This window comes from Sander vitreus, chromosome 7 (genome assembly GCF_031162955.1).
Source record: "Sander vitreus isolate 19-12246 chromosome 7, sanVit1, whole genome shotgun sequence".
Lineage (NCBI taxonomy): Eukaryota > Metazoa > Chordata > Actinopteri > Perciformes > Percidae > Sander > Sander vitreus.
This window is the reverse complement of record NC_135861.1, coordinates 32,218,952-32,241,165: the sequence shown is the minus strand read 5'-3', so window position 1 is coordinate 32,241,165 and position 22,214 is coordinate 32,218,952. Positions and strand designations below refer to the sequence as shown.

The 22,214-nt window shown below is 42.9% G+C and overlaps 2 protein-coding genes across 3 annotated transcripts; one reads left to right on the top strand and one right to left on the bottom strand.

Annotated features, from left to right (window-relative positions):
* The first annotated feature begins 245 nt into the window (after window positions 1-245).
* LOC144520401 (putative beta-lactamase-like 1) lies at window positions 246-8,953 on the top strand. Its single transcript, XM_078254082.1, has 6 exons — window positions 246-342; window positions 3,556-3,659; window positions 3,758-3,915; window positions 4,320-4,540; window positions 7,680-7,785; window positions 7,966-8,953. Exons 1-6 carry the CDS (start codon window positions 255-257, stop codon window positions 8,951-8,953), a joined length of 1,665 nt encoding a protein of 554 aa, XP_078110208.1. The 5' UTR covers window positions 246-254.
* A 4,434-nt stretch (window positions 8,954-13,387) lies between these two features.
* On the bottom strand, window positions 13,388-19,840 carry trappc6b (trafficking protein particle complex subunit 6B). 2 transcript variants are annotated; one of them, XM_078255934.1, is made up of 6 exons: window positions 19,559-19,837; window positions 19,398-19,465; window positions 16,768-16,885; window positions 16,404-16,487; window positions 15,029-15,122; window positions 13,388-13,840 (listed from the first exon to the last, which is right to left on the bottom strand). In XM_078255934.1, exons 1-6 carry the CDS (start codon window positions 19,637-19,639, stop codon window positions 13,809-13,811), a joined length of 477 nt encoding a protein of 158 aa, XP_078112060.1. In that variant the 5' UTR covers window positions 19,640-19,837; the 3' UTR covers window positions 13,388-13,808. The 2 variants fall into 2 exon arrangements, with proteins under 2 accessions (XP_078112060.1, XP_078112061.1); XM_078255935.1 differs by lacking the exon at window positions 16,404-16,487 and having other exon boundaries at window positions 19,559-19,840.
* Window positions 19,841-22,214: the final 2,374 nt, after the last annotated feature.

Here is a 22,214-nt window from a genome sequence, read left to right as displayed (position 1 = left end):
TAATAAGAGATATCTGAGGCTTGTTTTCCCTCCTTTGGTAAGCTAAATGATCTGTCCTGCTGCTGCTGTTTGTGAAAGCATTTTAATGAAATGTCTTACATTTTTCTGGCAAACTAAACTTGCCCGCAGAAAAAGAAAGTCTTTGTCAAATGAAAAACATGTTTTGTTCTTCGATGCGTTTTACTAACGTTGACATACAATTTCTAGACTGCGTCTGCTGCCCATTGCAACCAGTAGCCAAGATGAAATGGACCATGCTGGGCATGGTTGTCTTCTTTCTGCTCTCCTTGGTCATGACCTTCTGCTTCATATGGCAGTATAGGATACCAAAGCTGAAGACAGGTGAGGTTTATCAAGCCAACATAGATTTACATCCTCAGAACACACATACACACACACACACACACACATTGAATTTTCCAACCTGGAACTACTTTTGGACCTGGCCTTCAGCCTCGTTGGTGTAATTGCTCATTTGCGGGAGCTGCAGCAGGATTACACAGAGCTGCAAATAGCAGGATTAGCACTGGCGTTACAGCAGACTCTAGAGACAGGACGAGGGGCACAGGGGGAGCGCAGCAGTGCTAAGGCTTTCAGTCAGGGGCTTCACTTATGTGTATTAGTGAACTACACGACATGATTGGTTTACGGCTAGTGTTTACTGCTGGATTATGGTTTTAGCACCTTCATTGTAATATGTCTGTTCGTACAGATATTTTACAGACTGCAGAATACTGTCCTAATATAAGACTGTATTGTATAATGTCCTGTATAAGTAATAATGTAATAATGTATTAAATACCAGTAAGAGGTCTAGCAGAGTTAGCCACTTGTCAAACTGGACAGCTGTTCAGCTGACTCTTAGAATCATGCTCGTCATTTACTGTTCCTTAAAGGAGCAGTACAGTACTCTGCACAGAGAGACACACTACCAATACTTTTTTTCTTGCATAATTCCAGTGAACCATCCCTTTAACATGCATCTATATTAAGTGAAGATGTGTCATGCACTTGCTCGTTGCGTGTCCGCCTATGTCTTAACCTTGCCATTTTTTTTTAGATCGAACTATTGCATTGACCGCTCACATGAGGGAGAAATGAGCAGGGGTCTCTTTTATAAAACTGTGCGTAGGATCCTTACTATAAGTGTACGTACGCCCAAAAGCCCCAAAAAAATGTGTGTACGCAACCCTGTAAGCAATGTTCCCTTCATAAATCAGAGATTACCCACAAGTGTGCGTATGTGAATCAGCCTCTTATCCCGCCCTGTACACGCCCATTTTTAACCATAAATAGTCAATGCAAAGCACCTCGTGAATGCTGATCAGTATATGAATGACACTGGCAGTTGTTACACCGAATCATGATGACTGGCGGAGAAAAAGCAAAAAACTTCTCAGACGTTCAGGAATTGCTGCTGTTCTTGCACAGTGTAGGGAAACCTGATCTATAACTACATGTATTAATAATACATCCAAAACAGCAGGCATTAGGCTACGGCACTCGGGGGCAGCTTTGATATACCAGATGTATATAATAAGATTTAACAGAACTATATATTATATCCAAACAAGCCTTACTGATAAAGTTGAAGATTATATATACTATTTATTTTAAAAAAAACAAAAAAAAAACACTTAGCTGTCCGACATTTCCCTCTGGAAACAGCCGGTTTACCCTAGAGTGGCGAGGACCTGTAGGACGAGGACTTTAAGGGTAACGATTGCGCGAGAGCTTAACGGCTGTATTTTCAGACTTTGACATTTGATGATATATGCACAGTTTTAAAGACATATATTTAGTTATTTACACTGTGTTCTGCTGTTGTCTAATGCTAGGGTATTTGATGCTATCCTGTATTCCATGGAGTCGGGCCGTCTCCTGCTCCTGCGCTCCGTAGCGGACAATGTGATGGTGAGACAGCGCCGATTAAACATTAAGAACAAATTTTTATTTAAGACTTGAGTTGGAGGTGTTTATAGAACAGTTATCACTCAGTACAAGCGCAAATAACACTGCTGGATTTAATCTTCATGGTAACATGGATGATATGGAGTGAACAAATGTCAGTGAGGCATCAATACTTGAAAATATTACGAGTAATCGTTATTCCCATTTACTTTCTGCAGTCTGACTTCAGTTCACCACCTCACCATCTGCGTCGCCAATTCCTATTTTGTCTCCAAAATATGCGTACGCATGGGTCAGAGTTTGCGTGGAGGACCGCACATTCTCCCGTCAGGTTTGTTTTTTATGAATCACAACCTTTGTGTGGGAAGTGGCGCACGCACATTTTCAGCCCCGTTTTGTGCGTACGCCACGTTTATAAATGAGACCCCAGAGCATTTCCAGGGGAATGTAATTGATTCATGAAGAAAGGATAACCAAACAAGAGTGCTCTTTTGCTAGCAAGAATATCAAGATTTAGGTTAGCCAGATTTAATGCTAAGGTTTAAAATAAATTCAATTTATGAGGTTTTTTTAACATTAATGTGAGTTCCCCCAGCCTGCCTATGGTCCCCAAGTGGCTAGAAATGGTGATAGGTGTAAACCGAGCCCTGGGTATCCTGCTCTGCCTTTGAGAAAATGAAAGCTCAGATGGGCTGATCTGGAATCTTCCCTTTATGACGTCATAAGGGGAAAGGTTACCTCCCCTTTCTCTACTTTGCCCAGAGAATTTGGCCCACCCATGAGAAAGAGAGAGACATCATGGCTTGCAAAAAAGCAAAGTGGCAGTTGGTCAAGGCCACACCCCCACCCTCCACTTGCCCCCCCCTCCTCTCTTCCTAAAATAGCATTTAAAGCTACAGACACAAGACATGGCACATCCAAAGGAAAGCTCATTGTGGGACTGGCTCTAGTGGCTGTAATTCCGCACCAAGGCTGAATTTTGGGAAAGAGACTTCAGATACAGTATTAGGGGACCACTAAGGTCTATATAAAAGAGACTTCAGATACAGTATTAGGGGACCACTAAGGCCTATATAAAAGAGACTTCAAATACAGTATTAGGGGACCACTAAGGCCTATATAAAAGAGACTTCAGATACAGTATTAGGGGACCACTAAGGCCTATATAAAAGAGACTTCAAATACAGTATTAGGGGACCACTAAGGCCTATATAAAAGCATCCAAAAAGCAGCATGTCATGGGACCTTTAATGCTAAACCACAATGTTTTCTGCAATCACACAAGATACAGCAATAGACAGCATTGGAGTTGTTGGAAGGTATGGTTTGTCACTTTTGACTGAGCTAGACTGGCTGTTCCCCCCTGCTTCCTGTCTTTGTGCTAAGCTTGGCTTAACGGTCCTGGAACAGGCTATATCTGACTGTAGGATTGACAACAAACAGCTGAGTTTTTTTTTTAAATGGACAATATCTTTGTACATGTTTAATTAGGACACATTTGATCTTTTCTTCAATGCCCTACAACATCAAGTTCAAACTGTTCTCCAGTCCCACCTGGGACCTGCCAGAACACTCTTACTGTGCATCTCTGCTTATATCCACAACAGTGACAGCTAGATAAGTGCTGTCAACATGTTTCTACAGAAGTGGTTGTAAAAGAAAAGAGAGCAGAGGAGATGTGCCCTCACTACCCTGAGCCTGTGCCCCTCAAACATCCCATCACATCGCTGAGGGTGGCTTTAGAAAAGGTGAATCTCTTTGAACTTCTTTTTCTTATTCAAACGTTTTATCATGTGGACATTCTTGACATAGTTATAGTTAGTCTCACTGAAGTTTCTCCTAACAGCTAGATGTACTCCTGAGGTCGAGCATTCACAGCACCAAGCTGCCAGCCATGTCAGCCATCGTGGTTTTAAATGACTCGATTCTGTGGAATGGAAACTTTGGCAAGAAAAACACAAGCGACCCCTCCTCATCTACACCCACGGAGTACACAGTCTACAGGTGAGATTTACAGGCAACACGTGTGGAAGAGAGGAAAATATGACCAAGATACGACTAAAGGGTGCTTTGCCGTAATGCCAAACACATAGTAATTATTATCAGTCCTAAAAGCTGCGCAGCCGCTCCATTATTATTGCACCTCCATCTGAACAATAATCATTAGCACGTGATGTAACCTGCTGTCTAATTCTTCTGCTGGATTGTTTTCTGATCTGAGGCTTAGAGTAGGATTAGACCTTCATCGTATGATCAATGAGACTGAACCACTCAATAAATGAAGTGCTTAAATCTGATCTGTGCAGATGGGCAGTAGTGGGGATGCCATGTATTATTAAACCAGGATACATTTATTTAATCGATTGGAATATGCATGTGTGCGCTCACTTTAATCACTGTGATGGCAGAATCGCGAGCCTGTCTAAGATCTTCCCCACACTGATGCTGTACAAGCTGTGGGAGGACGGCCTGGTGGACTCTCTGGACGACCCTCTGGAGAAGTACGCAGACAACTTCACCATTAAGGACCCGCTGTGGAAGAGTAGGGGACCAGCGTCCTTGTCAGTCAGGACCTTTGGCCACCGCTTTCCTGGACTCACCCTGCGCAGGATGGCCAGCCAGCTCTCTGGTAAACACATTTGGTTTTACGTTTTTAAATGATATAGCAACCATCTTTGATTTATCTACATTAAAAGGAACACACATCAAAGACCTAGTTCCAGACCTCTGAATCAACAGCACCAGCTCGGATTTGTTCAGTGATTACAATAGGTCTGGTGTTCCCCCAGTGGAGAACCAATCGTCGACCAATGAGAGCTTGGCAGGCGGGCTTATCAGAATGGCAATGTCATTTGCAATATAGTTACCAAGCAACCCTACTACATTCATGAAAAATAGCAATAGAAAAATGGACACAGAGCTGTACTGTACAGGTTGTTGAAGTCCACTTCTGAAAAAAACGTTATATCTTTCTTCAATAGTCATAAAAACATTAAGTCTTAGTCTACTAGTTTTCTGTAGCCATTCAAATGACATTGGCAGGACACATGCAGTATGTCACTGACTTCACGCCACTGTGGCTCCCATCTCTCTGTCTTTGGAGTCTTTAATGTATACTCTTTTTTTTTTTATCCCCAGTGGGGAAATTACTATTTACACTCTGCTGTTACACTACACATCCTATATGTGTACACACCCTATAATGGAGAGATGTCAGAGTGAGTGGGCTGTGACTGCTGAACAGGCTCCCTTGAGCGGTTGGGGGCCTTGCTCAAGAGCACCTTGGCAGTGCCCAGGAGGTGAACTGACATCTCTCTAGCTACCAGTCCACACTCGTGTATGGGTACTTGAACCAGTGACCCTCCAGTTCCCAACCCAACTCCCTACGGACTGAGCTACTGCCATCCCATAGCTATTGCCACCCCAGTCTTGATGTGAATAAATGAACAAATGGGGATAACAGATGGCGCGTTTTGTAATCCCACTCTGACAACGAGGAACAAGACAAAATCTCTTACATTATTGTCTGCTCAGAGCATGGTACACAAGACAAAGATTAGTTTGTAATATGCACACCAATGTGAAGCAGCTCTCTGTCCCTCTGTCAGGGTAGTTTCTTTCATTTGGTGTATTGCATGACTTTGTTCTTAAGACAAAGGGTCTAACCAGCCAGAGGTGAGAACTGTCTGATGACATCCAGGTGAGTAACCACACCTTAGCATATGCAATCAGGCCAAGATTCATTCAGTCAAAGGTTACATTGTAAAGAAATCGACATGATTAAACAACGAGAAAGTTTAACCTGATTACATGCATCTGGTCGAATGCAATTTCATTACAGCATGCTCGAAAACAATTTCCATCCACAACAGAGCAGACTGTATTACGTGATTTATGTTAACGACATGTCTCTACCACCCACTGGGCACCTTAGCTAACCTGGGCTCACAAGAACAGAGAGAGGAGCTATATTTACAATGAGCTGTGTCCAGACATAGAGCTAATCAGATCAGAATGACAAGAAAGGATTAGCAGAGGTGACGGCCCTGCTGAGGGTACAAATCTTTCTGGCTCACTTATTACAATTCATCCTGAGAGAAACATGAATGTATTCACCAAAATTCATGGCAGTCCGTCCCATAGGTGTTAAGACATTTCATTCCGAAACAAAAGAAAATTACCCTCATGATGGCGCTAGAGGAAATTTCAGGGGATCGTTGTCTAGGAACCATGAATGTCTGTACAAAAAAAGCGGTTGTCTGCCAAACAGCAGGTCTGTGGTCTGATCCCTGGCCCCTGCAGTTCACATGTCTAAGTATCCTTGGGCAAGTTACTGAACCCAAAATTGGCCGTTTCATCGGTGTGTGAGTGCTTCAAAACGCTTTGAGTGGTAGCTAAGATTAGAAAAACGCTAAATAAATGCAGTCCATTTACCATTGTGCTGACAAATTAAAAGTCAGAGTAATAAAATGATTAGGATACATCTTGCATGTGTGGCCCTTAAAAGTCTCTTTTTTAGCATTTTAGTCTTGACCAAAGAGATCAACTATCCGACTGATCGCCATCCCAGCCATGAAAGCTTTTAGTAGATTTACCCCAAACGGGTTTCTTTAAAACAACGTTGACTCAGCAGATTTAAATTCATACCTATAGAACAAAAAAAGTATTTGGCCTATAGAACCATACAACCTGCTGGTGAGCTATTTACTGCATTAAAGTACTGACAGAACAGCATCTCTAGCACAGTGCATACACAGTGGGATTCTCCAGGATGTATCCATAGTTCTGTAATATAAACCTGACAATTAGCATAGGCTCTTCATCACTGCGTTTATTGAAAGCCTAAAAGTATTTCTGCTTTGTTTAATTGCATGCACTGTTCTAATACATAGTAACTGAATAATGCATAGGCGCAGTTTTAAAACTTAACCACCAGGGAGTGAAGCAGCTTTAAAACTGCAATGACAATAAAATGATAGCTTATAAATATCTCTGGTTGTTGTAAAGACAAATAAAGAAACAAATAGTCTGTAACTTTTTAGAATTTGTCACATACTGTCAGAAAAGACAGTATGAAGAAGATTGTTGCATAGTCTGTTACTTTGTGGCAATTAGGCCTTTTTTTGGCAGTTATGCGGTTTATGAACACTTGATCTACTTGTGGTTGTTTTAAAATAAACATACATTGTCATCTAGAAAACCGATCCTGGTGCATTGTGCTGCTTGTTTTAACAGATATTTTGATTATGCATGTATTGCTAATAATATATAATTTACATTGGTTGCACTATATAAATAACATTTTAGTTTATATGCACGCATTCACACAGATATTTAGATAGGCCTAAATTTTTTAGCGCTGGTTTTTGGAGTTTGCTGTGCAGTAGGCCCTATGTTGGGATATAGTTTGTACACACCATCAGCTCAGCTGTACTTCATGGAGGGGAGGGGCAAGGGAGTTTTTAAAAGGAGACAGAGGTAGAGGGGGCTGCAGAATACAGAGCCTGTGTAACATAGTATCTTTAGACTCTACGTGGACCGTGGACCCCCCCAGCACCCCGGTACCCCCTGCCGAAAATATCTTCCCGCCCCTCTGGAATAATGGTCATGTTAAGTGGTGGGGTGGAATCTTACACAGATATCTGTGACATATTTTCATGTATGGCTACTTCCAGAAATCCCTTCATTAAAGCAGCCAATACATTCATGAATCCGTGGACTAAATAGTCCACGGATTCACTCACTAGGTGTTTCCAATATTTTCACAGGGTTACCCAGAAGATTACGGTCAACTAATCTCCTTTGGAGTGGAGACACAGAGGCAGCCCTTCATTTGTTGCAGGATGATGTCCTCGTGGCAGATCCAGGCACCAAGTAAGACTCTGTTTCCTTCCTGTTTTGCTCTATTTTTGACTGCCGTGACTTCGGAACTTCTGTGCATTTCTGTGATCTGAAAGGAAATTGGAGGTAGGACATTGATGTATTAGTATCTATGGTATTTTATCTATGGTAACTTAACAAACATCAGTGACATTACGGTCTCTTTTCCCTCAGATGCCACTACAGCAATGTTGCTTTTTCCTTATTGGCCAACATCTTGGGCCAGAAGGTGACTGGCTCAGACTTTGAGAGCTGGGTGTCAGACAACGTTCTGGAGCGGCTCAGCATGAAGAACACTGGTTTCAACCTAACTCCAGCCATTCAGAGGCAGATGGCTGTGGGTGTGTACAGCAATGGCCAGCCAGCTCCCCTCTACAACCTCGGCTGGTACCGACCTGCAGGCCAGATGTATTCCACAACAGCGGACATGGCCAAGCTGGTGATGGCTCTTCTGGGCGCAAATCGCGGGATCCTGCTCCGCCAAGACACCCTGAACACCATGCTGACTCCGGTCTTCCAATGCCACCATGGCTACTTCGCCAACTCCACTGGCACACCATGGGAGATCAACGAGCAGTTTGGCTATGATGTGGTAAGGAAGGACGGCGACCTGGACGGTTATGCGGCCACCCTCTCCCTGGTGCCGCGGCTTAAACTGGGACTGGTGGTCTTGATGGCTGGGGTTCGGCCTGCAAACCAGGACCTTGTGAGACAGGCCTACAGCTATCTCATCCCTGCAGTGGAGAGGGCTTTCAGGGATGCTCGACAAACTCTCAGACCACCGCCCAACCCAGCTCCATATTTGGGCTTTTTCACTTACAGGAATATGACTTTCTATGAGATCAAGGTGGACTCAGACGGGGTGCTGGTCATGCAGCAATTTGGACCACAGGTGGACACAACTGTGCCGTCCAAGTACCGAACTCTTCGGCTGGATTACCTGCAGGACAGGGTGTTCAGGGTGGTGTTTGACAGCCCGTACCCTTGCAAGCTTAAGGCAAACAGCGCCTCTGTCTCCCTGGAGGCACAGGACAGACAGCTCTTCAACTTTTACCTTTTCAACAACAAAGGTATGTCGCCAGGGTTTGATTCCCCAGGACTCAACACTTACAAGGTAACCAGGATAGCTGGCAGACCACACTTCATAAAGACAGGAATCTAACTCGTTTGGCACTGTAACTGGGGGTTGTGTCGAGGACAAATGCAGTAGGAAACACATGGCAGTTTTCAACTATTCAATCAACTGGTCAGTGGTCATAAAATTCTCTTTTGCCTGAGTTCAATGTGATTTATCTAAACGTGTACTATTTATTTAATTTCAGCTGCTTAAAATACCAATTATATCACTTGTCCAAATCTCCAAATGAATCTTTGAACTACCACAAGCAAAGCAACACTGATGACAGTACAGTAAACATGTTTCCTCAGATGTGTTTGGTGTAATAATGGACAATGTGGCAGTATTCCTCTTCAGCCTTTAAGTGCCTACACTGTGACCTAGGAAGAGGAACATACAGTTGATTAAAATGTGAAGTGGTCAAGTTTTCCAAGATTTAAATCCCCCGGGGTAGCATATCAACATGCTATGAGCAATACATAGTTACAAAATAATGTGCTAAATGTTGTGGACATTTTCTGTAATGAAGTGAATTCAAAGAAAGCAGTTATCTTTCCGAGTTGTATTACTCGTACGATTGTGGAAATAAAGTTACAGTCAAAATAAAAACTGTTAACAGTGCTCATTAAAAATTTCACCTGGCTGTCTTTTTTCCCTCCTTCCTCCAGAGACACTCTTCTAATTTATCTCTGTGAGAGTGAATAGATGCACATTCAGAGGAGATCAGACACAGCCAGATCACACTTCAACATTGTATAGTTAAGTGTATAAAATATAAATAAAATGGGAGTATAGACACATGAAGGAATTGAGATATCAACCTGAAATTGGAGATACATGACACAGTAGTTTTCACTAAGCTTAAACAGATACTTTGCTGATTTAAATCCAGCTCTGTGTCTTGACAGTGTGGGCAGTGTGTGCACCGAGCTCTCAGCTGAGCAGAGCAGCGGCGATCTGCTGAGGTCTGCTGGATCAATCCAAACGTTTCTCTTCCAGCAGATCTGGGCTACTCCGAGCTCCGTACAGCGGCGCAACAGAGGGAAGCCAAACACGCTGCCCATATCAAGATGACACAGAGCTGGATTAAAATAAGCAACTTTTTAACAAGTATTAAATCACATTTTGCTTCATTTCTAGGAACTTCACAAATGCAAAAAGTTTATATCTGGTAATTGGCTGCATGGATTATTTCTAATTTGGTTGGCAAGGCCAATGTTCATGACTCAGTTGATGCATAACATTTGGGGCCAGTTGTTCAAAGGTAAACTGATCGGATTTTGGTTATCAGATTGGATCAAATCTTGAAAATGGATTGTTCAAAAGGGAAAGAAGGAATCAGAAATCAGATCAGATCACGGAATCCAGTCCTAATTTTAATCTGAATCAAACCTTCAGTTTGTGTTGTTCAAACCTTGTCAGTAGGATTTGGATAACTTTGATCCAAAAAAACAGGATTATCCTGATCCCAACAGGGGGCAGGATTTCAAGGTGGATTCCAGGAAGAAAATGTAGTAAAACTTTAAAATTGGTCAAATAATACATTTGTATCATTTAGTGTATATACTTTTATTTATATTTTGCACTTGACTTATGTAACCGTTGTAACAGTGATAAAGTAGGTAAAGTAGACTTAGGCTACCAATTAAGCTATTCAGTATAGTAAAGTAAAAATAAAATAAAAATGATATATATGAAATAATCCCCCAAACAGATTTCAATAACAAACAAAAATAATATATTCCATTTTTCTGTCATTCATCACCGTATATTAATTTCAAAGAAACAATCATCAGAGATGAGCCTGTCAAAAATAATTTCTAACAATTGCATCCCTTACTATACGTCCAGTCGGTCCCTCATTCTGACAGAACGCCAGAGGTTGGTCTGGTTCTTCAACAGGCTCAGGTGCATCATAAACATCATCACAGAGAGGGACATTGCGCCTGGTAGCGATGTTGTGCAGGACGATACACGCAAGTATTATGTTGCATGCTCCCTGTGGTTCCACTCGCAAGTAGTTAAGGCATGCAAAGTGTCTCTTCAGAACTCCATTTAAACGCTCAATTGCACATCTTATTTTGCAATGAGCAGTGTTGAAGCGTGCCTGCGCAGGTGTGGTTGCTGCAAGAAAAGGAGTCATCAGCCATGGTAGGAGTGGATAGGCACTGTCTCCTAATATTATGCCATCCAGTCGGTTGGTATGGAGCTCTCTGTATAAAGCACTCTCTCTCAGGATACGTGCATCATGAACAGACCCAGGCCACTTCACGACAGTTTGTGATGATGAGGTCAGCATCGCCCACAAGTTGGATGTTGATGCTGCGCCTCCCCTTTCGGTTGATGTACTCCAACTCCCTATCATGAGGTGCTTGGATATGCACATGAGTGCAGTCAATAACCCCAATAGTATTGGGCATGTTCCCCAAAAGAAAAAAAATTGTGCTTTGTCTGGGCAATCTGGACATCCTTTGGAAGTGAAACAAACTGACTGACCAGGCTGGCCAATGCAATTGACACAGCTTTCACTACATCACTCACAGTTGATTTGTCCACTCCTGTATTGTCACCAACAACTTGGTAGAAAGTCCCAGATGCATAGAAGCGCAGACCAATGGGGACCTGTTCTTCCACAGACAGACTGTGACTCCTTCGGATTCTCTGTTGAAGTTTTGGCCTGACAAGGTCTGCAATGTACTTAATATCAGCATTCCCAAAGCGAAAGCGAGCATACAGTTCTTCAGTGGTGTATTGCTCCAGTGGTTGTGCACGCTCAACATACACCCTTTGACGGTATCCTTTTCCACCAAAACGGTGGTAGCAATGGACAATACCTGCCATGTCAGTGCCTCTCTCTAAGTCCACTGAGAAAGGCTGAATATAAGATGGCTGTCAAATACCCACACACCAATTGGCTGACGTGCTGTGGCTTGTATTCAATTAAGTCAATCATGCCCAAGGCCTATAAACTATACTAAACTATACTATATTCACTACAACAGATGAGGTGGAACCATGGACTCAAAAGGACCTAATTTCACTTCATTTCAAACCCATGCACTGCTGGAGGGTGTTAAGTGCCATTATGCCTCAATAGTAGGAAGCTCTGTTGCAGGTGGAATGGTGACTAACAAAAGGAAGAAGGACATTTGGGTTGAAATCACCCAGAATGTGAATGCAATGGGGTCTGGCCAGAAGAGGACCTCGGAGCAAGTGAAATTTAGATGGAAGACTCTGAGGGCCAGAGCAACAAAGGACCTTGCTGAAGCAAAAAACACCCAAACAGGCAACAAACCCTTTAAGAAAGGTGAATACACAGATGTGGTTCTGGACATTATTGGAGGTGAGAACTCTAAAGCTCTGCGTGGGATTTAAGGTGTTGTAGGGGATGGTGAGCCTACGATTGGAGAGAAAAGTGAGCCAGTTCCTCCTAATGCAGAGGAAACATTCATTCTGGATCTCAACCCTATTATTGAAGAACAACCTGGATCCTCACTGGTAGAGGCAGCAGTCACAGGAGCTCAGAAAAGAGGCTTGAAGCGTCCTTTGCCGAAGAATAATGATGATGCCTATGACTCACTTCTTAAACAAGAAACTGAAAGAGCAGAAGCACAGATACTCCTGGCAGAGGAACAAATCAAGCTGACCAAACTGCAGCAAACCAAAGTGAAAGTAAAAACGTAATGCGACACAAAGAATCTGCTGGGATGTTAAAGCATGTCCACGATGGTGGATGTTGGTGATATGAGGACGGATAACGTATCTACATATCTGATGGACTGTGATAAAAAAATACCTCTCAAATCGGTTATGTGGAAATGAAAATACATCTAGTCGGGACTCAATATCATCTCCCGACGTAAACGCTCTGTGAAGTAATACAGCTTTTTCATCAACGGGATCGTCGACAAAAGGACATGACATGTTTAAGACAAAAACGTTTTATAATCTGCCTAACAAGTTTTATTTATTACGTTTTTATTCATGCAGATAACAAACTGCATTAAAATGCGCCTGATACAGGCTGAATGAATGAATGAATGACAAAATGAGAGAGAAGAAACCTAGAGTTCCTCTCAGAGGGAGGAGACTGAGAGAAACTATGGGTTTCTTGAAGAAAACCTGCTCCCGACCAGGTTAGGTTCACAGACTCAGTTATCATAGTAACTGACTCTGAGGTTAAGTTTCCTCTCTTTCTGAAAACGGAAAACCCAGAGTTACCCTCATCTCAGGGTTAACAAACTCAGAGTTTTCACTAAACCTGCTTTCTGAAACGGACCCCAGATCCGCCTCCTAAAAACAGGGCTTGGAAATATTGTTAACTCCTCCTCAGATGAAGAAGAACCCTGAACCCTTTTTTTCTTCAAATAAATTGCTTAAACATAAAATGTGTTTCTGAAAAGCACTATAACTCTAATTCGAAATAACTAGGACAGGTACAATACCAATCCTATTTGTAAACAATGAATCCAAACAAACTTATTGATAATTCAATACATTTGATCATTTATTAAAACGGATTCACACTTTACTCAGTATCATTTCAAAGTGACATTTTACCTCTCCCAGCAGAATGTGCCATAGTCCTTCCATAATGAGAATACTTAGACATTCATTTAATGACTCAGACTTCATATAAAAGACATAACATAAAATCATTCTCAGCAATAATCATCATGGCATTGAAAGTGTTATTAATGACAGTGTGTAAATCTCCTCCTCCAAAGACTGGAAGTCTAATCTAATTTTTGCCAATCACAAATTAAATTGTAACTGCAATTTAAAAGGTAATAGGAGAACATTGTAGTGATGAAAAATGGAGGCATTTCCCTTTAATGACAAAAATGCAAGAACATATAAACATAGAAGAGTGCAGAGTTAGTGTGGCTAAGCTAGCCCGCTACATTTTCTGGATCATGATCTGGAATTTACCTGCAGAGACATAAAGAACAGAGAGAGAAAGCATGCGTTAGTCCTCACTTTATTTTTTATTCACAAACAAAAGACACGTATTTCCTTCCGCGTAAATGTGTTCCTACTGTTTTTTTTTTTTTGTTGTTGCAGTAGTCAAATACGAACTGCGGCGTGAATAAAGAGCATCAGTAAAGCTCTCTGACAGGCTCAGACTATTTACTCGTAAATATTCTGTCGTCTTCAGACAGTAAACGCTCTGGGGTCAGAGCAGCAGCTCTACCTGGGAACTGATGTACACCATAGGGCTGTGCGATCAATCACATTTTTTTAATCACTATTTCAATTTCGGCTCCCAATGATCAATCTCCTTCGATGAGATACGATTCCATCCAATAGATACAGTTAACACTTGTGTAATCACGTCAATATAAACTTAACACATATATATATATATATTAGGGCTGTGTATTGGCAACAATCTGGCGATACGATACGTATCACGATACATGGGTCACGATTCAATATATTTCGATACTCTGCGTAAGGCGATATATTGGGATTTTTTTAAAGTATCATTTTAGAAAAACTAATATTTGAAAAAAGACATGATGTGCATAAAAGTCAAAGAAGTTTACTTTAGGTAAACAATTCAGTACACAGAAAATCAAACTGCCAGTTTGGGATCGTGGTTCACAGGTTCTTAGTGAGCTAATGTTTATATGCTAAAGTAGGCCAAAGTTTTGTTGATGTGAAAACAGCCCCGAAATCAACAAACCCACTAGACTCCATGTAAATAAACAGTACTTTTAGAGGACGGAAATTGACGCTGCGCAATATTCCATTAACGTTACATTACAGCTTGTTTCCTTGTTCCGTCTCGCTTAATACCGGACCGGTTTCAGAGATTGTTGTTCCCATCAGTCACTTAGACACAGAAACATGGAATATAGGGTCCAGGTTTTTTTTTTTTTATTAACACCTCCCTGGCTTCGCACAAAACACTGAAAAAAATGTTCGACAAAAAAAAAACTCAAGGTCCACTTAATAACTTTTTTTTCCCGGGAACTTTCAGCAGCGCCTCATGGCATTCATTAGTTAAAAAGGAGTTTGTCTCGATTAACAAACACTAAATTTAGACAGACAAGTAGTAGAGTTAGGACTTTTCTTGTCTCTGGCTGGATGATGGACAAGTGATGCGTGTCTTACACGCAGGCATGATGGACACCTCAGCAGTCACAATACTCTTCACCCCCAGGCTGGACAGCGCTCCTCTCACCAGACCACAGGAGAAGGACAGATACTGCAGAGACATCAGACGGACAGAGACATTAGACAGACAGAGGCGTCAGACAGAGACTTAAGACATCAGACACTCTGCTCTCAGCTGTATACATCCTGACCAGTAGTATGTTTGTAGTTTCACTATCTTACTGAATTAATGCTATATTTTCACATGCATTTTACTCCTAAAAAAAAAAACATGGAAACTCCATAATGAAAAACTGGCTCCTTAACTAGAAAATGATGGTTAAAGTCTGTGATTACGGAAACATGGTTGTTGCAGTATGCAGTGTCCTGATTGGTGGAAAAGGCCCCTGGGGACGCGACTACGGGGAAAGGACGCCTCACACGCCGGGAGACGGCTGCTGGGGACGGTGCCACAATAACGGGACGGTTGTGATTAGGAAGGCTACGGGAAACAAAACGCCACACGCGGGACGCGATCCCTGCTCTCCCGGGTGAAAGTCCTGCGTTGTCTTTCACAAACTGCCATGTGACTGGGCTGTCTGACCTGTCTCGTTGCCGTTGAGGGGGACAGTAGTTTTCACGGATACACAGCCTGTACGACACGGAGAAAGCAGCCACACTGGAACAGCTGCAAAGTGCTAAACACTATATTGACTCTAGTAAGGATAGGGATTTTTAGTTTTTTTAGTTAGGTACTTGGAGGAATTGTGCAATAACGACAGATTCACACATTTTTCTTTTGTTTACAGTAAATAAATAATTACAAATCTTAAAGTCAAGTTCATAAAGTAACTTTCTTTGCATATATTTGATTCCCAATCAAGATCCACTGGTAAAAATGGCTTTCGATTGTTAATATGTACTTAACAACTGTTCTGAAATGCAAAATAACAGTATTTTAATCATGTGATAAAATATGCGATTAATCGCGATTAAAAAAAATTAATCGTTTGACAGCCCTACATGAAAGATAAAGAGTGATTTGACAGGAGATGCACAATATTAAAAGAGGTGGTTTAGGGAGCTGTGACCAGGATACCCTGCAGCTGAAAGAGCTGCTACCTCCGCCCAAACAGCTGACCAATTCGCGTGAATACGAAAAGCACGTTTGCTCGTTTCCTCTCTCCTCCGATGATTTCCTCTCCCGTGCCTCCTCGGTGGGGGGACTAAGACGCGAGGAGAGTGGAGGAGTCAAGGAGGCCATTTACGCGACACGAGAGCTCGATGGGGTTTGAGTGGGAGTCTGCAGCTGGCTCGCAGAAAGGAGAGAGACATCCTTAACAGAACACAGTAACGGAGTGAAATAGTCTGATGAGGCGAGGGGGCCGAGCACCTTTGGAGCGTGTTCCAGATACTGTTTCCCGGCTGACAGCTGACTCAGCAGGCGGAACTTGTTGTCCTGGAGAACATAGATGCCCTGAAAAACATGACAACACGCATCAGCAAAGAAGACTAGGCAAAAAAAATACTAACGCTGACATTTATACTCGGGCTCACAGTGCACTGTGCGGTATGCAGCGCTGCGGTATGGCCTGACTGCACAAGTTCACATTCTGGGACGGGAGGGCTTGTTTGCATCAGCTAGCACATAGCAGGATAGGTGAGGGGGGAGGAGAACGTGTGACATGTCGGCGTTACACCCATCCAGCAAGACGGACCAATGCTAACCTGCTGGATGATGGACAGGAGACAGTTACCTGGTGATTGGTCCGAAGGTTGTCGATCTGCTTCTTGAACACACAGGTCCAGAAGTCTTTACAGACAAACTTCATGATGTCCAGCTCATCTTTGAACCGTGCTGTGTCTTTTGTTAGTCTAGAGAAGAGGAAAAAGAAAAGCGGCTTAAAACGAAGTCCAGAAGCTTGACACGGTTTGTAAAAAATGCATCTTGAATGCGACCCAACGTGTTTAGTCCCACTGCTCACTCAAATAGTTTCTGTGTTCATTGCCCTTAAAAACACTTGATAGGCAGGCTATATATGAAGAATAATATCATCAAGGGATGTAGAGTTATACACATTTTATGGAAATGGAGGCTACTTGCAACAAGCAGAGAGGGCAAAAGAACTAAATCAATGCACACAATTGTGCCAATCTGAATTAAAATAGCCCTCTTTTCCATTCGCTAGGCTAAGGAAATAAAACAATACAAACTACAGTACCAAAAAAAAAAACTGGTTCATGGAAGCATCAAGTGCCGACTAGAATCAAAATAATTGTAAACAAGTGTCTCTTTGCATAAAGCTCTGCGCTGTTTTGATGCAGCTCTGCAGGGAGAAGCCTCTCTCTGCTGGCACACTGGCGACGGGCTTCACGCAGGCTACCTTGGCCAGTCTGACCCCCTCCGGATAGATTTCACCGTAATCCCAATAAGAACAAGGGATGCACCGAATCCAGATTTTTGGGGTTCAGCTGGATACCGAATCCACTGGTTAAGATTCCGAAATCGAACACCGAATCCATATTGCGCACCTCAATCCCAGGCGCACACAATGCATCCCTGATAAGAACCTCACAGGCTTTTGACAAAGTCAAGCCTCCGTAACCACGGACGGCTGTAACCACACATGGCATCTCAATTTGCGTCGGGGACATTAATGAGAGGGGCTGTAGCTGGTGCCGACTCGTCCTCGCTGGCAATGTCTTGGCTTGATTTACTTTGGTTACTTTGGCTTTGGTTTTATAAAGTAATTCACAATATTTCCCTGTTTCGCCAGGGCTCGGGCTTTGACTTTCCTGCTTGCTTGTCGCCGTTTGTTGTAAATCTGCGGTAGTCTTTTGCATTCAATCAAGAGTTAGAAGGCGACATATAGTTTTTCCTTTATCGCATACAAATGTGATTGTTCATTGTTAACACAATTCAAATTGTGCAGAGGGAATTATTTCCCACCGGCCATTCTGACCGGAGATGACCTGTAATTACCGGACAACGGAAACTCAGATCTACAGTGTCTTTAGGGCTGGACGATTAATTTGAAAATGTATCGACATCGAAATTCTGAAGCCGTTATCGACTTATTTTTCCCACGACGATAATTTGGATAATTTACTTCTGTTGATAGGCCTACTTTCTCCTTAAAAACATTCCACCGCGTGTGCAGGGTCCGAAATTAACACTCGCCAGTCGCCATATCGAGGGGGCGGGCCGACACGCACACACACAAACACAAACTCTGGCGCACACACCAGACACCGATGACGACCACCTTCTGTTTGCTGATGGCTGGCGTTAAACTCAAATTAATTGTCTAGTGAGTGGACATTTTTGGCAGCCAGCCTTCCAAAAGAAAGGACAATGAAATGAAATGTTAACCGATCATTAACCGTTGACCAACAAGCAGAAAAAAAAACGGAGTCCACAGCGGCCCGCGGCGTGTATGTCCGAGCCTGTGTCCAGCGCCTCCACCTGCAGGTTGTCAACTGCGTGTCTGCCTGGTGTACTCTCGGACGGCCGATTTAACTCGCCGGTCCTTATCGATATAGTTTCATGTGTCACGTAGCTCTCCACAAGCAGGTAAAAAAAAGAAAAAGTGGAGCTTAAAACGCAACTTGCTGGTTCAAAGTTAGGACTAACAAGTTAATTAGCAGTTTAAGCTATAAGTGCGTCGTTTCTGTCGGAATTCGAAGTAATGACAAAAAAACTGTCGGCGCGTCTACATGATACAAGCCTTCCGTGATCGCGCACGCACCCCCACCCCTCCGTGATGCACTTTGCTAGCAGCTAAGGAGGACATGGAGGATTACAAAAAACATGGACTCTTCAGAAGAGGTAATTAGCTTTGTCGCAACTTATTTGGCAATGGCTTGAATGTAACGGACATTCATTAATATCAAAAAGTTACGCACTAAAGCTTTAAGAAATAGATTGTATAGCCTATTTACGTTTTTATCATGCAAAAATACCTTTTTTTACCTTTTTTTTTGTGATTCGTCTGTCGCCGAATCACAAAATATATAAAACAATTAATTATCGTTCATTTATCGTTATCGAGGTAAAATGTGCAATTAATCACGATTTTACATTTAGGACACATGGAGGAAACATGTCAGCTAACAACAACAATGTTATTTGTTAACAACAATGGTGCTCTATGGCACAGAGGAAGAACAGATATCAGGCTGGGACGGACGGACGGACACACACACACACACACACACACACACACACACACACACACACACACACACACACACACACACACACACACACACACACACAACGGTAGCCTACATATACATATGAGCCTATATGTATACATTTATATATACAGACAGATAGCTGTCGGAGTTTAACGACAGAGCCAGTTAGCAGCAGTTAGCTTGTTACCTCTCTATTAGCCCCTGGCCGACCCTGAATCCCATATTCTCCAGTTTGGCGATATGTCTCCCATTCTCCTGAATCAAAGACAGACGACAACTTTACGTTACTAAATACTGTAACCGACCACCATCTATCCGAGTCATGGCGATGACGAGGAGAACTCTTACCGTCTCTCCGCTCTCAGCTGACTTGTAAATGTACTGTATCACTTCGTTATGTAAAAACTGGAAAGCAGCTTCGTCGGCCATGTTGTTCTCTCTCCAGACTGCGGTCCGGTCTATCAGCTGGTTCCGCGATCACTACACCGGGACCGACACCATTCCGTTCACACTGACCGCGGACACAGACACACCCGTGGACAGAAACTTAACAGACGGTTTCTGTTCCTCTACTGTCTATGTTTCTGCTGCACCGCTTCCTTCTTGTTCTTGTTCTTGTTCCTAGAATGAGGCAGACTAGACGCTGCAATGGCGCATTGCTGCCATCTACTGTTCGTTACTAGCAGTCTTCAACAGTTATTTATATTTTAATACAGTCCAATTCTGCGTAGAAATTGCATTAGCTTTTTCATCTTAGTCCAGTCATCCAAGTTGAGAAGAGATTGTAAAGAACAGAGCCCAGCTGCTTCAGGTCTCTTGAAAGCTTCCTCCTCTGTACAGAATAGTTCTTACATTGGATGAGGATAGTGTTTAGATAGATAGATAGATAGATTTTTATTGATCCCAAAAAATGGGAAATAACGGTGTTGCAGCAGCAAAATATCAGACACACAGCACACATACAGAGTAAACATTAAATAATACGAAACAATATACATGAAATAATAATAGAATACAACACGAGCAATATTTAAAATATATACAATTTGGAAATAAAATGTACAACTGTTTCAATAGATAGATAAACTTAATGTGCAAGTTGGGGAGTAAAAATGTACAACTGTTTGACTAGTAATGATAGGATGTAGATAAGCCTACTGTGCAAGGTGCATTCAGTGCAGTTGTGATGTATATGAGTCTTATCTCACACTCAGTGATGAAGTGTTAAAAAGTTGAATTGCCTGTGGTAGGAATGATTTCCTGTAGCGGTCCGTGCGACATCGAGAAGGTGCTCCTCTGTTGGACCAGTGTGGGGTGGAGATGGGTGGTCGGGGTTATGATCACTGAAGGGGCTGCTGATCCATAGACCATCCATCCATAATCAGTAGCTGATCTTATAATACCTCTGTACATCATCATCATTGAATCTCTATCAGCCCCCCAGTCAGATCCAGCCACACATACTTTTATTATTTTCTCACACTTAGAAGAAACCATCTCAGGTGGTCAATCTCCCACCTGTAGGCGGAATCATCCTCACTAGAAATGAGTCCAATGACGAGAGTTGATCAACATTGGGTCTCGTTACAATATGTGCATATCAACAGATTATCAGAGGACTAACAGCATACTGCTCAACATCGCTAGACCACCGAATTCACCGTGGATTATCAGCTGGCCTAGCAAGCAACGGAGGCGAAGAAGGGAGCGGAGGCAGAAGCGAGGATGCCTACAGGCTAGGCTAAGGAAGCAACCATTCAGACCTTCGATCCCAAGTATCTTCCTCGCAAACGCCAGATCCATTATCAACAAAATGGATGAAATGGAACATCGCTTCCAACTGCTTCATTCAGACCTGCTGCGTGATGATCATAACGGAAAGCTGAGTCATCCGTTCATCCCCGACGCTGACGTACAGCTAGAGGGCCGCACTACCTTCCGACAGGACAGAGGCAGCGAGTCGGGTAATAGCAAAGGAGGGGGGGCTCTGTATCTATATTCACAATGATTGGTGTTCTGACAGCAGGACTGTGGCCCGACACTGCTGCCCTCATCTTGAATCCCTCTTGATAGCATGCAGAACCTTCTATTTACCACGGGAGTTGAGTGTTGTAACCGTCACTGCAGTTTACATCGCTCCCGATGCTAATGTTAGCATCGCCCTCAGCCACTTAATAGCCATCATAAACAAACAGAAGAGAGCCCATCCCGACGGTGCACACATTATATATAGCAGGGGATTTAAACCAAGCATTTCTAAAAACGGAAAATACCCTAGACCGTGTATAACATTCTGCATGCGTACAGGACTGTTTCTCTCCCCCACCTGGGCCAGTCATCCCCACCTGTCATTGCTCCTGCTTCCTGCATACACTCCCCTCAGAAGACCAACAAAGCCAACCACCACAACTATACCAACTTGGCCCGAGGGTGCACTATCCCAATTACAGGATTGTTTTGAAAACACTGAATGTAAATGGACTGTATTTTCTAGTCTTAACGACTACTCAAAGCGCTTTTACATAGTACAGGAACCACACACATTCATACACTACCACTGAGCCACAGCCGCCCCGGCGTGAATGGGAACTGTTTAATCAGGGAGATCTGGAGGAATTTACAGAGACTGTGTTGTTTTACATGAAATGCAGCTAGAGCTGAACTAAAGAGGGGGCATCAAGGAATCAAAGGAGGCCTATAAGAAAAAAATTGAGGATCGCCTAACACACAATGATCCACAGAAGGTATGGCAAGGTCCCGCAGCAAATAAACTACAAAGGAAGGAATAACAACACTGCATCCACTAATGGTGCACTGGCTGAGGAGCTAAACTGCTTCTTTGCCAGGTTTGAGGTCAACATAACAACTACCACACCACTTTGGCCTCTACCCAACGCTGACACCCCCCAACTAGTACTGAGGGAACCGGAGGTGAGGCGTGTGCTGAGTTCGGTCAATCCAAGGAAGGCTGCTGGACCGGATGGAGTACCCAGCAAAGTACTCC